General features: G+C 55.6%; 1 protein-coding gene across 25 annotated transcripts; it reads right to left on the reverse strand.

Moving 5' to 3' along the window:
* Positions 1–384: 384 nt before the first annotated feature.
* USP19 (ubiquitin specific peptidase 19) lies at positions 385–13,221 on the reverse strand. 25 transcript variants are annotated; one of them, XM_033206940.1, is made up of 28 exons: positions 13,045–13,221; positions 11,308–11,567; positions 10,225–10,398; positions 9,933–10,106; positions 9,713–9,846; positions 9,334–9,636; positions 8,996–9,218; positions 8,721–8,877; positions 8,550–8,621; positions 8,316–8,431; positions 7,993–8,213; positions 7,713–7,908; positions 7,497–7,630; positions 7,228–7,386; positions 7,032–7,142; positions 6,478–6,588; positions 6,296–6,397; positions 4,823–4,963; positions 4,618–4,736; positions 4,248–4,385; positions 3,837–4,150; positions 3,594–3,704; positions 3,289–3,505; positions 3,052–3,204; positions 2,785–2,945; positions 2,525–2,703; positions 1,272–1,520; positions 385–864 (listed from the first exon to the last, which is right to left on the reverse strand). In XM_033206940.1, the coding sequence occupies exons 2-27, from the start codon at positions 11,429–11,431 to the stop codon at positions 1,293–1,295; spliced, it is 4,272 nt and encodes a 1,423-aa protein (XP_033062831.1). In that variant the 5' UTR covers positions 11,432–11,567; positions 13,045–13,221; the 3' UTR covers positions 385–864; positions 1,272–1,292. The 25 variants fall into 25 exon arrangements, with proteins under 25 accessions (XP_033062831.1, XP_033062995.1, XP_033062987.1 ...); XM_033206978.1 differs by lacking the exons at positions 385–864; positions 13,045–13,221 and adding exons at positions 11,779–11,956; positions 12,570–12,702 and having other exon boundaries at positions 1,009–1,520; XM_033207104.1 differs by lacking the exon at positions 1,272–1,520 and having other exon boundaries at positions 9,002–9,218; positions 9,933–10,061.
* Positions 13,222–13,380: the final 159 nt, after the last annotated feature.

Below are 13,380 nucleotides of genomic sequence, written 5' to 3' on the forward strand. Positions count from 1 at the left end.
AGGAGAGGAGGAGGAAGATCTCCCAGTACTTCTGTCCCCCAAGTCCTCCCTGACTTGTCTGGCTGTCAGCCCCAGGCTGCTCTGGTGAATGCACCTTTTACTCCATGCTATCAGCTCCAGTGCTTCATATACTCCTCTGTCCCTTGGCCATATTGAGATCCGGACTATGCTTACCACAGCTGCCTCTTATGTGGGATCAAAGAACAGCAGGTAAGCTCCAAAGAGCTGATAGCACTGGGGTCTTCATGACATGAGCTGGGACCCCATCATCTCCCTTCAGACTAGAGCACCTTCAGGGTTTCTCATATATAAACACACACACACACTCTCCAAATGATGGGGAGGGGAGGTGGCCCCAGCACGTGGTGGATCACAGTCACTAAGTCTACTTATTTATTATTTATTTTTAAAATATATTTAAACAGCAGCAATCACTTCCAAAATGCAAAAAAAATTACAATTTTAGAATAAAATTATAATGTTTATAATGTGGGTCAGAAAGAATTGAAGGTACAACAGAATCAAATCACACAGCACTGGAGGTGGCTAGAGAAGCCAAAGCCCACTGGTCAGGGGTCCAAGCTGACAAGAAGTCCCAACCTGAGAGGTCTCCACACCCAAATCATACCCCACAGCTTCTCGTTGACAGAGCCAGTGTCCTCTGGGTTAGAGAAGGAGAAGCGGCAAGGAGCTGGCCCTCTGTGGTGGGTGTCCCAAACCCAGTCCCCCCCATCAGCCAGGGACCTGCTAATCCACCTCCTCCATGTTGCTGTAGGTGGGGGCTGGCCGATCCACAGGGGGGGCGAAGCGTTCAGGGGCTGTCCGCGTGGGGGCCACCTCGGGGGCCTGGCCAGGGCCTAGTCCCTGCAACAGAATACGAGGACAGGGGTTGGGGGCTGCCCAGTATGCCGCCTGGCATCCCGGGGGTGCTGGCTTGGAGCCCTGGCACCCAAGGGAGGGTCCCAAGGCAGGCGCAGACAGCAGCGGCGTTCAGACAGAGAGACAAGATTGGGCCTGAATAGTCTGGCTTTATTAACACTTTAAGTACAGGAAGTAGCTTGGGCAAGGCCAAGCCTGAGGCCAAGGGTCAGAGCAGCAGAATGAACGGACAGACAGTTGGATGGATACACACCCTACGATGCTCTGCCCGTGCAGGGGCCACAGCCTCCCCACCCTCTCCCACCAGATGCACAAGCTGAGGCCCAAAGCCCAGAGGTGTTCCCCACAACAAAGGCAGGCATGGCCTGGGGCAGGCAGGTAGGCCAGCTCACAGCAGCTGCCTGCAGGCGAGCTCATCTCCAGCGACTCTGGGATACCAGAGGATAGAACACGTTGAGCACGAGGGCCACCAAAGCCGCCACGGTGCCCAGGACAAAGTACCGGAGGCAGCCCTCATCTGGTGTGGTAGGGCCACGTGGCGGGGGGCCCACCCAGTCTTGGGGCCCCCAGGGACCCAGGGGCCCAGGCCCCTCAGGCACCGGCTCCTCCTCAGCCTCCAGCTCCTGCCAAATCCGGGAAGCCTAGGGTATGTGGAAACGGCCATCAGCACCCCAGGGGTGGGGACGACCCAGTGTCCCTGAGACCCTTAGCCATGATAGTCCCACCTGGGGTGACTGGGGCTAACACTCTGCATTCTAGATCAAGCAGCAAGGAGGAAGGCAGGCAGCCAACCTCAGGGTTGTCCAGACTAAGAGCACACAAGTGTAAGTGAATCTTGACAGCATTTTGGCCTACCCTAAACAGCTTTCAATCCACGTGCAGCTCCACATGGAGGTGGGAGGGGAGTTATCTGGTTAGTGTTTCAGTCCAGGCCTCTCCAGAGGACACTGATTTATAGGGAACAGAGCGCCAATCCCAGAGCAATCTCCTTGCTCCTTCCCACCCATACCCCAGATTCTGACCAGTCTTCTGCAGGGATTTCTCTAATCCTTGACAGAGAAGGCTCAAGAGAGGATGGGGAGTCAGAAAGGAGGTGGCCAGTCCAGAAAAGAGATGTGCCTACACCCACCAACTGGGCCTATGGCACATAATGTCACTAAAAGAGACAGAAGATCCTGAAGGCTCAGCAAAGACAGATGCTTACCTCAGAGAGTATAACAGCCACCAGAGGCCATGGCCAGCCCAAATAGGCCTTGTCTTGAGTGCACACTAGAACTCAGGGATGTCACAAGTGAGGGTGTGTGGGCTAACATGTGGGGAATGTGCAGAGGAAATCTAGAGAGTATCAGGTATAGTCCATTCACAGCACAGTGCCCAGTGAGGTTCACAGCAGTTGCCTGACCTGTGCCAACTGGGTGCCAATGTGCTTGCCAGTGGCATCATGTTAGTGTACCTGCATGTTAGTGTCCCCAGGGCATGGGGATGCCTCTGGATAAAGCTTTGATGTTAAGGGAACTCTGCAATTTTCATGAATCCCAAGGCTCAGGGGGCCTGTGGCTGGAGGAGAGGAAGCTATATCCCCAACCCTGCCCCGCAGTCTGTGAGCTGTCCCCCACTATTCTGTAAAGCCGCCCACATGCCTCACCTGGCTGGCAGCAGCCTCAGCTGCAGGGCCTAGGTCTGGGTGGTGCTCAGAGTGACCTGCCCTGGGGGGCCTCTCCACAGGAGAGTTCCGCCGGCGGTAGAAGAGTACATAGGCATAACGCGTCACAACCTGGCTCTCGTCTACCGTTGTCACCGTGCTGTCATCAAACAAGCGCCAGCCTACGGCAGGGTGGGAAGAGTGTGAACAAAGTCTGTACCACCACCCCTACCATCTATCCTGCTGGCTGTGTGTGCCCTCACCCACGTCACTGCGCTGACTGCTACGATCATTGGGCAGGCGTGCACAGGCAGTGTAGTGGCCACCAATCATGCCTCCATAGTGGTTGATGACAGCATACAGATCATAGCTGGGCAGCTGCTCCTCTTTCTGACCAATGCAGAACTTGCTCAGGTCCAGGTTCCTGCAGGTCAGGTCCAGTCAGGGAGGGGTGAGACAGGCAGCAGGTGCTCAGGATGCTCACCTTGGTCCTCACACCCCACCCACAGTTACCAAGGTCCATTGCTTACCGAACAGGGAACTCCACCAAGTCATTGATCTTGTCACGCCAGATAAAACTACGAAAGGAGAAGCGCTTGAGCTGCACAATGAGAACATTTGGCAGGCGCCATAGCAACAGCTGCTTGGAGGCCTCACGGTGTTGTTTGCACTGTGGGCAGTACCTGGTGGGGACAGAGGTTAGGTCAGGACCAGCAAGTCTCTCTTCTCCATCCTGCCCCCTTATCTGCTTACTGCTCTGTTCTCACCAGGCCTCCTCGGGTGCCAGCACCTCAGGCCGTGTGAAGAGGTTGAGGCACTGGTCCAGGGTGAAGTGGCCGGCCCGGGCAGCCTCACCGGCAGAGCCTGGATCCTCAGCACATTCCAGCTCCTTGGAGGCTACCAACACAAACTCCTGCAAGCGCTCATTGTTCCGCCAGACGAGAGCCAGGCTACAATCGTCACCCAGCTCCAGTGGGGTATCTCCTGGAGATTGGCAGGGAGAGAGGTCATGCAGCTGTGAAGAACAGCCAGCTCAGCCCACCCCATGGCTCCCACCCACAGCCTCAGACACCTTTGTCCTCTAGCCGCTGCTCTCGGTTGGATGAGTCAACTTTATAGATGAAGAACTGTGGTGTGTGGGCATTCATAGCTTCACTTGGGTGCTGGTACCCAGGCACAGCGGCTGTGTGAGAACATGATAATCAAAGCTTCCCTGCCCATCAGGGCCTCACCAGGCCCACCAGGTCCTAAACAACAGCCCCCACATCCTCCCCATCTTCCTCTCCAGCTCCCAGAGCTTTTCACTGGGTCTTACCTTCGGGTCGGGACACCCTCTCGCCAGCAGGCAAGGAGCCAACCTCAGTGGGCCCACTGGCCAGTATCTCAGAAGAAATTCCACTGGTGCTGGGCACAGGACCCCGGTCAGGGGCTGCCCACACCCGGGGAAGCCCTGTGTCCCCCTCAGCCATAGGGGTCACCAGCTGGAGCTCAGGTGGCTGAATGGGGTCCCTCTCGCTGTCCCCAGCCTCCAGGGAGCCAGTGGAGAGCAGTGTGGTGCAGCCAGGGCTCTGAGACTCCAAGGCCATGCGGCCAGGCTGAAAGGGTGGCTGGAATACACTCACAGAGTACCTGGCAACAGAGAGCAAGGCAAGTAGGACTCGTGACCAGCCCATCTAGCACCTCTGCTCCCACCTACACCACTCTAGTCCAACCAATGGGCACTTACCGGGCATAGCCCTCTAGCAGCTGAGCGAGGCGGGCGTAAGTGAGGCGTGAGGCAGGTACACTGACCAGGAAGGGGTAGCCAATGTTCTCGGGTCGGCAGAGGCCCTTGTGGTCAGGCCAGTGGGTTTTCTGGCAGAGCCTGAGGGGAAGAGGAAGACAAGGATAAGGCCCTTAGGCCCATCTCCTATAACTCCATAATGGGGGCTAGTCACAGTCCCTGGGAACTGGGTATGCCAGCCCTGCCTCCCCCAGAGCCTGGTAAAGTAGGCAAGTAGAAAGCTTAAGCATATGTGCCTTGGTGTGAAGGGAAGGGGCAGGGTGGTACATGGAAGGTGGAAATAAAGGGTCAGGGAGACGATGGGGGTCCTCACTGGTTGCAGTAGCCCACACGGTAGCACCGGGTACAGCGCTTCAGCTTTTCATCCTCCGACTGTTGCTTCCGCTGGCAGGCTGCACACTTGGAGATGGGGACGCTGGGCACCTGGGGGCGCTAGGGTGGGTCGTCTGGCTCAGCAAGACCAGGCAGGAGTGCTCCACCCACCAGGGCCCTATGCCGTCAGGTTGGCCCCCACTCACCTGTTGCACCTCTAGCACCACTACCCGCTCCTTAGCCAACTCTGGGGATAGCAGCTCAAAGCAGAGGAGCATATCAGATGGGGACACAGTGTCCAGTGAGTGGGAGGGCAGGAACACACGATGGAAACGATTCTTAATTACCTGGGGACACAGAACACACAGATCCCACATGAGGATAAGCCCTTCCCTAGCCCTGCCCCAGAGTTTAAGAAGGCTTGGCCCGGCCGTAGGTCTATGTGGGCAGTGGTGAGGTCTGTAGGCCCAAATAGGCTTAGCCTCTACTGGCACCCGTCTCAGTGTCCAATGCCATAAGGAGCCTGATGCATCAGAGGGCCTGAAAGACCGGGTGTGAGGCAGATATCAACCACACCAGCTCTCCACACTGAGGGACTCTGCCCTGCTATAACTAGAATAGCCTTATAAGACTGTAACATACTATTACGGAGGGTCCATATTCAAAGAGCCTCCTCCCAACTCTTACCCCTGAGAAAACCGACACTGTCAGGCTAAAGGCTAGGAACCCCTGGGGAGAGCTAGCACACACAACTGGGATAAAAGGAGAGAGCAGCAGGATAGAGGGAGAAGCAGAGCGAACATAGGGATAGTCCTGCAGTTCAAGCTCCTTATCTAAAAAGGGAAATGCAGTTGGGATCCACCACGACAAAGGGGAATAAAACCCTGATAATGGCTAGGAACTGAGGGCACTTCTGTTGTACAGACAAAATAACAGTACATCACCTGTTTTTGTATAGTCACAGGCATACTCATGTGTATGTCTATTTTTATTTTTATTTTTGAGTCTTGCTCTGTCGCCCAGGCTGGAGTGCAGTGGCGCAATCTCGGCTCACTACAACCTCTGCCTCCCAGGTTCAAGCGATTCTTCTGCCTCAGCCTCCTGAGTAGCTAGGACTACAGACATGTGCCAACACGCCCGGCTAATTTTTTTTTTTTGTATTTTTAGTAGAGGTGGGGTTTCACCATGTTAGCCAGGATGGTCTGGATCTCCTGACCTCGTGATCCACCCGCCTTGTCCTCCCAAAGTGCTGGCATGAGCCACCATGCCCAGCCCTATTTTTATTTTTTATCTATTTATTTATTTTTGAGACAGAATCTCACTCTGTCACCCAGGCTGGAGTGCTGTGGTGCAATTTCTGCTCACTGCAACCTCCACCTCCTGGACTCAAGTGAGCCTCTTGCCTCAGCCTCCCAAGTAGCTGGCACTATAAGCATGTACCACCACACCCAGCTGCTTTTTTAATTTCTTGTAGAGACGGTGTTTCACCAAGCTGCCCAGGCTGGTCCCAAACTCCTGGGCTCAAGTGATCTGCCCACCTAAGCCTCACAAACTGCTGGGATTACAGGCGTGCCCAGCCCATGTGTATATCTGTAGATGCCAATGACTATACACACGTGTCTATGGTGAGTATACACACACATCCATATATATAATAGCCCAAGGAAGGACAAAGATACCTCCGCCAAACGCAGATTCTCAGGCTTCACACGAACGCTTTGAGAGAGGGAGTCCAATACTTCACTGGCAGTGGAGTTCTCCTTGCTGACGCTCACCAGGAACTGTGGCAAAAAGGGCAGTCAGTGAGGGAGGTGGGCCACGTTCTCTAGAACAGTCCAGAGGGTAGGGGCTTACTCCTCACCTTAATGGGCTTGCTGTGGGGCTCTCGGGCAAAATAAAAGACAGGGAGAACCTTTTGCTTTTGTGGCAAGGGCACCGGCAGATAAAGAAACGGGTCAAAAGTGATGGAGACCTGTGGATGTAGAGGTGGCACTGGGTAGCTGCACACAGAGTGGGAGACAAAATGTTCATGCCCAAAGAGCCCATTCCAGGGCTTCTGATGGCTCTCAGGGCCTCCACAGCCAACCAGCAAACTCTCAGGCTTCAGGACACTAGATGGGGCAGGAGGACCACCAGGAGATAACAATCCTTCTTTCTGGCACTCAAAGCCCTACTCAGCCACTTTATGAATTTGCCTCACACTTGCACCCCATGTGCCCACAACCCTGCCACAACACCTCTGAGCTCTAACATCACTTTTCCCTCAGTCAGGAAGCCTACCTAAGTGGGCTCTTCAGCCCATATAGAATCCTAAGGCCTCCCTGCCAGCTTCTTTGCCCAAACCTTAAGATGCATATGCCTCTGAACCTAATGTGACCAGAATAGAGGGCCTCTTTCCAGGGGAGCCCATCACACCTTAGCACACACAGGGCACACCAGCTTCGACTTGTACTGCCCCTGAAATAGGTCCACGATGAAAGAGTCATTCCTCATCTTGTGCCGCTGCCATGCTTCCTCAGCTACCACCTGAGAGGCAGAGTGGTGAGAACCAAAGAGGCCTGGGGGCTGGGATGCTCATGAGACATGCCCACCCTCTGTCCCTAACCCTGACCTCATCAGGCCGACCATCTGAGTCCACGGTCTCTGTGTAGGGCTTGTTCTGAATGCGATTCAGGTCCTCGTGCAGCCCATCCAGCAGGAAAGCCATGAACTCCTGGGCATCATGCTGCGCATAGCCTGTGAACTGGCTGGCCTTACTCGCCACAATGGCCTGGATACAAGAGCCAAGGTGTGAACACAAAGCCCTAGCACCCACTGCACACCCAGTTGGCTGGCCCTCCCCGCCCCCTGCGGCCAAGGGTGACAGTGGTCACAGATCACCTTCAACTTGGAAGGCTGGAAGGCATGGTGGGTGCCCTTCCACAGAGCCCGAAGCAGCACAGCAAAGCCAATGGCCAGACGCCCACCAGTCCCTAGTGGGTTGTTGTAGTTGATCTCAGCCTCAAAGGACCGGTCTAGGAATAGTAGCGGAGCAAAGGTGTGAGGGACAAAGGCACCCTCTCTGCCCATACCCCAGGCTCCAGGCCCTGCCCTCACCATGGAAGAAGTCCCGGAGTTCCCGAGTGTTGGACAGAGACTGAATGACGCTGTTCATGAAGCAGGTGTTGCCTAAATTGACAAGGCCAGTGAAGCCTGGCAGACACACTTTCTTCTCTTCCTCTTCCTCCTCCTCCACGCTATCTCCACTAACTGGGCTGTGGGGCATGGGAGGCACCATACATGTAGGCTTGGGCTGGGGGAGCAAAGAGGACATGAGAGAACAGATCTAAGACTCTCCAACCTCCATTCTTCGTCCTTCCCACCCCAGAATTCTCACCGAGGCCAGGTGTGTCTCTGGCTTTGGGGTTACATGCTCCATAGGTGTGCGGGTTGCCACACTCTCTAGCCCTGTGTCCTCAGATCGTGCCTTGGATTTATCCTTCTCCATAGCCCGGGCCTCCTCCTGGCCTGTCAGGGGGTGGGGAGCACCTCCTGGTGGGGTTGAATCCAGAGGGGTTGGACCTGTCGGCACAGCAACCTTTGCACCACCCACTGCACCTTAAAAAGGGGGAATGAGAGGGCTGGTGGTTAGCAGCATGTGACAGGGGTTTGGGTCCTGGTCATGTGGAACTGGGCAATGAAGGGAGCTCGTGTGCAGACCTCGTGTAGCTGGGGCCTCCAGGCCCCCCCAGCGCTGACTCTGCCTCTTACGAAGGCAGATGTCGATGCGAGAAGCCGTGAAACAGAAGGTGCACTGCTCTGGCTCAATCAGATTCCTGTGGGAAAAGGCTGAACTCAGGGACTTAGGAGGAATGGGCATCAGGATAGATAAGCCAGGGAGATGGAGCCTGGGGGAGTAGGACAGGCACAGTGGTGGAGCTGGGCACCACCCACCTGAGCTTCACCTGCCAACGGAAGATGGTGTGGGGCCCACAGCCTGGATGCAGCCTCAGGAAGTTTCCATCCCTGCAGAGGCACAGCAGGATAGGAGGAAGGACAAGAGGAGGAGCATGAGACATACTGTCCCACCTGAGGCATTGTTTGCCCCATCATCTGCCCACCCACCTGGTCTGGAAGATGAGTGTGAAGTCCTGCTCACGAAAAAGTACTCTCGAGGTGTCCCTGCAGATCTCCTTCACGTACACGTGCACCACCACTGAATCCGGGCCCTTCTCATACGAGTCATTCTTGACAAATGCCAGGTTCACCATCGACTCGGGCTCTATATTGAGACCATGGCTCAGCTCCAACCAGGACAGGTTCCAGCCTATTGCTACTCTACTCCCTAACCACCTACAAGCTTTGCAACCCAACCTAGGGCTCTGCCTGCCCACCCCCACCTTTACCATCCACCAAGGTTGCAGCATCTGCTGCCACTGCCATCTCCTCCTTGGCACGGTCATCTTTCCCAGGGTTTCTGCTCCGGACCATGGCTGGAGAGACTGGGTCATTCCCAGGAGACACTGCTTTCTCTCCTGCCAAAAGGGCTAAATTCTCCTCTGAGCCCAGGAGGCAGGTTTGGGGGTTCACCGGTGGTATGCAAAGCTGTTCATCAGCCTCAACCTATTAATGGCAAGATTGTGGGCAGAATCAGCCCGGGCTCTGCCAGGTGGCTCCCACTCCAGTGCACACCCTTTCCCCCCATTTCCTAACACCCATACAGGTGCCCAACTCTCACCTGGGTGGCCGGGTCAGCCACGAAGGGTGGGGCATCACCCCGGGGTCCAGGGTCATCCCTGGACCCCTCCCCCTCTGGCCCTCTGCAGAGATGCACAGCCCTCTTGGCGCTGGGCCCTGCCTGGGCCCCGGGGCCAGCCCCTGAGCCTACCTCACCACGGCCCTGGGCCCGCTTCTGGTTCCGGGCCTCCTGCTTAGCCCGGTGGGGCTCAGGGCCTGGCTCCAGGGCAGTGGGAGACAGTTCCTGCCCATTCTCCTGGCACTGCAGCCCCGGCACCAGCTCCTGGGTCCCTAGAGGTTTCTTCTGCCAAAGATACAGCAATCAGGCCCTGTCGACTACACTGGCTATCCCTACCCAACCCTGTACTATTAGAACTCACCAGGAGGGAGGGCCATGTGAGCATAGGCACCTTTTTGGGCAGGGTCAGGTGCAGGAGACTGCCCTTGCGGGTTTGCACTTTAGCACAAGAGCTTTTTATCTCAGCATAGAAGACACCACCCCACTGCTGACCACCTGGAGACAGAGCAGGGTCCATGAGGTAGGATAGGAGATATCAGAAGATTCAAACATACTATTGTGCTCAGGGCAGATGGACACACCTGCAAACCGCACCACACAGTCCGTATCTGTGAAAGCAGCATCTACATCCTCCAGCTGCAGGGGACCTACTCCCACATGAAGCTTGACAATCACCTCTTCTGCACTCTGCCTCCAATCGAGCAACAACTCTGGAGGGGGAGTAGCCAAGAGATCATGAGGGTCTTCACAAGCTCCTGATGGTGATAAGCAGGTAACAGAGACCCAGCCCTAATGAAACTGCTTCAGATGGGAGCCAAATTGTAAGGGCTCCCTCCCCTTCCCTAGCACCCAAAAAGCTCATTCATAACTGACCCTCTTTGGTCTGCTCCTCTCGAGGAGTGGATGCTGACCCTGACAACGAAGGAAAGAACAGCCGGGAATGGTGGCGTGAGCCTGTGATCCCAGCTGCGCAGGAGGCTGAGGCAGAAGGATCACCTGAGGCCAGAAGTTCAAGACCAGCCTGGGCAACATATCGAGACCCTGTCTCTAAAAAAAAAATAAGAAAAATTAGCCAAGCATGGTAGGGAGGCTGACGTAGGAGGATTACTTGAGTCCAGGACTTTGAGGATGCAGTAAGCTACGATCACACCTGCACTGCACTCCAGTCTGTGCAAGAGTGAGACCCTGCCTCTTTAAAAAAAAAAAAAAAAAAAAAAAAAAAAGGATGGGGCCAGGCACAGTTGCTCATGCCTGTAATCCCAGCACTTTGAGAGGCCGAGGCGGGCAAATCACCTGAGGTCAGGAGTTTGTGACCAGTCTGGCAAACATGGTGAAACCCCGTCTCTACTAAAAATACAAAAATTAGCTAGGCGTGGTGGTGCGTGCCTGTAATCCCAGCTACTTGGGAGGCTGAGGCAGGAGAATCACTCAAACCCAGGAGGTGGAGCCCACAGTGAGCCAAGACCACGCCACTGCACTCTAGCCTGGATGACAGTGTGAGACTCCGTCTCAAAAAAAAAAAAAATTAACCATGCGTGGTGGCATGCACCTGTAATCCCAGCTACTTGGGAGGCTGAGGCAGGAGAATCACTTGAACCAGGAGGTGGAGGTTGCAGTGAGCCGATATTGCACCACTGTACTCCAGCCTGGGCAACAGAATAAGACTCCATCTCAAAAAAAAAAACAAGGAAAAAAAGAAAGAACAGGTTAAAAAGAAAGAAAAAAAAATTTAAAAAAGAAAGAAGGCAAGCCCCCCAACAGCACCATCTTCTGGATCTTAGCCAAGTACTCAGGCTTCAAAGCTGAGGCTCTACTGAGCCTATCATGGGTCCTTCTCTCATCATCAGACCAGGACAGAGAGAAGAGCAAAAAAGTCATCTCCCAAACCCCAATCTGTATACTCAATAAAATGGGATGGAAAGAAGGCCACAAGCACTCTGGGAATGCCACTCCCACCTTTCCTGGGATCTCCATCCTTGCTCTCCTGGTTTGCTCGATCCTTCTGCTTCTTCTTACTAGTTGCGTCCTCCAGTCCTGGGGGCCCTCTCCTTGGGCCTGTGGCACTGGCCCCGCCAGACATCTTGAGCCGCTTGGTCGACAGCCAGAGTGCCCCGGGGCCGGCAACAGCGTCTGGGTCAGGGCTGCGGCGCTTTCTTCCTGGCCCAGCTATCTTGGCAACTCTTTGTGGCCAAATTCTCCAGCAAGGAACCAACAGCCTAATGGAAAAGAGCCAGTGATCACTGCCAAGACCCAACAACTTGCTCTTTAGCTACAGCCAGGGCTCAGCAATCCAGGACACTCCTAATGCTACAGAGCTGTATCTTCTCATCTCTGAAGAACCCCTGGACACTCTCAGGCTATTTTGAAGAGGTAGTAAATAATGCAAGTAGCAGAAACCACTTCTGGCCAAGCCTCATAGATACCCACCATAATAGTCCCACACAGCTGGAAGCCTCACTGAGGGGGCACCGGGTCAAGGGAAGTCATGGCCTGGGACCAGGCTACTCCACCAATCTGGAGAGGAGCCATGGCTCCAGCCCACAAGGCTGGCACTCCGAGCAGGGTGTTCACTTTTCCTTCACTCTTACTGGCTGCTTAGTCACCACTGGAGAAATAGAAGGTGGAGGAGGAAGGCAGGAAAGGAGACAAGCCACAGGAGGACCAGGCTTTGTGGCTGAAAACAGGCTCAACCCAGGTTCTGCCATTGCCCAGAAAAAGTCCTGGGGCTAAGGCACTCCACCTGCCTCCTGCCAGCTCCCACCCTTAGCAAGAACCTGCTCCTATGTACTGCTTGGTTCTTCTTCATTTTAAGAGAAAGTCCTCTCCCCAGCTGCTGTCCCAAGCAGAGAGGGACTGAAAAGTGTATCTAGATGTCACACTACCTCTTCAGCAACAACCCTGCTCCAGTACTAAGGCAGGATGGGAATCCAGTTTGAGACTGGAACAGAAATCATCACCTTCCTTCCCAGATGCCTTCACTCATGAGCTCTGAGACACAGGGACCACTACAATTTCCCACAGACCCACCGGTAGATTCTGGACTGCTTCCCCCTCCGAAATGAAGGTCTTGAAGCTAGATACTGAGATGAGGCTGGGGAGGACCATGGATCCAGGACCCCTGGCAGCCTCAAGCCTGGCCTGAACCAGTAGCAGAACAGATAATGACTAGTCTGTGTTCCCCTAAGTGTGTAAAGGAGGAAGGAGGGATGGTAGGATACCTTTCTACAGGTCAGATGTGGTACTGGTGGACTGGATCTTTAATGACACCTGCCACCGACGCCTCCTTCTCTCACCCAGCCCCAGTCGAAGGTCGTGTCCCTCCCCCATGCCCCGGAGACGTCGAGGCGGGAAAGGGGCTGTCTAGAGACCCGAGCCGGCCTGAAATGGCAGCGCGGGGTTACTGACCACAGACCAGCGCCCCGGTCGAGTTGCAACCCAGCTTCAGCCTCTGAACCCCGAGCCCGCCACCACCTCTTCCAGGAAGCTGCCCTCGCTGGCCGCCAGTCCTCTCCCAGGTGGGAGGCTGGCCACAGGCATAGCGTAACGGCCCCGCCGGCATCAGTGGGCTGGCACGCTGCGGGACACTAGGGGTAGGGACTGGCACGGCCCGTGACCTTGAACAGGCCGCCGCGGCAGCGCGTTGCGGCCTCCCCGCTGCGGCCAAGCAGGCGAGTTGCAGCCCGCTCCACTCACCGAGCGAGACCGCCGCAGCCAGCCCTTTTCGGGCCCTGGCAACCCGCTCTCCGTTCCGGTTCCGGCGTCAGGTCGGTTCCGGTTCCGGCGCGCCCCTCCCCCGTCCCGGCGCCGCCGCCACCGCCTTAGCGGCTTGTTTTGTTTCGACTTCTAGTTAAGGCCGCGGGAGGCGGAGCACCAAGTTGCTGACGCACTTCCGGCGGGAATGGGCTCGGGGAGACTGGCAGGCAGCTCCGGGGCGGGCCCGAGCGGAAGGGGGCGGTGCTCGGGTGGGTTAGCCTTGCATGGGCCCTGCTAGGGGCAACCTCGAGGTTCCCCTGGAGACTCCCCCACCCG

The sequence above is a fragment of the Trachypithecus francoisi genome, unplaced genomic scaffold (genome assembly GCF_009764315.1).
Source record: "Trachypithecus francoisi isolate TF-2019V2 unplaced genomic scaffold, Tfra_2.0 Lachesis_group0, whole genome shotgun sequence".
NCBI classification, from domain to species: domain Eukaryota; kingdom Metazoa; phylum Chordata; class Mammalia; order Primates; family Cercopithecidae; genus Trachypithecus; species Trachypithecus francoisi.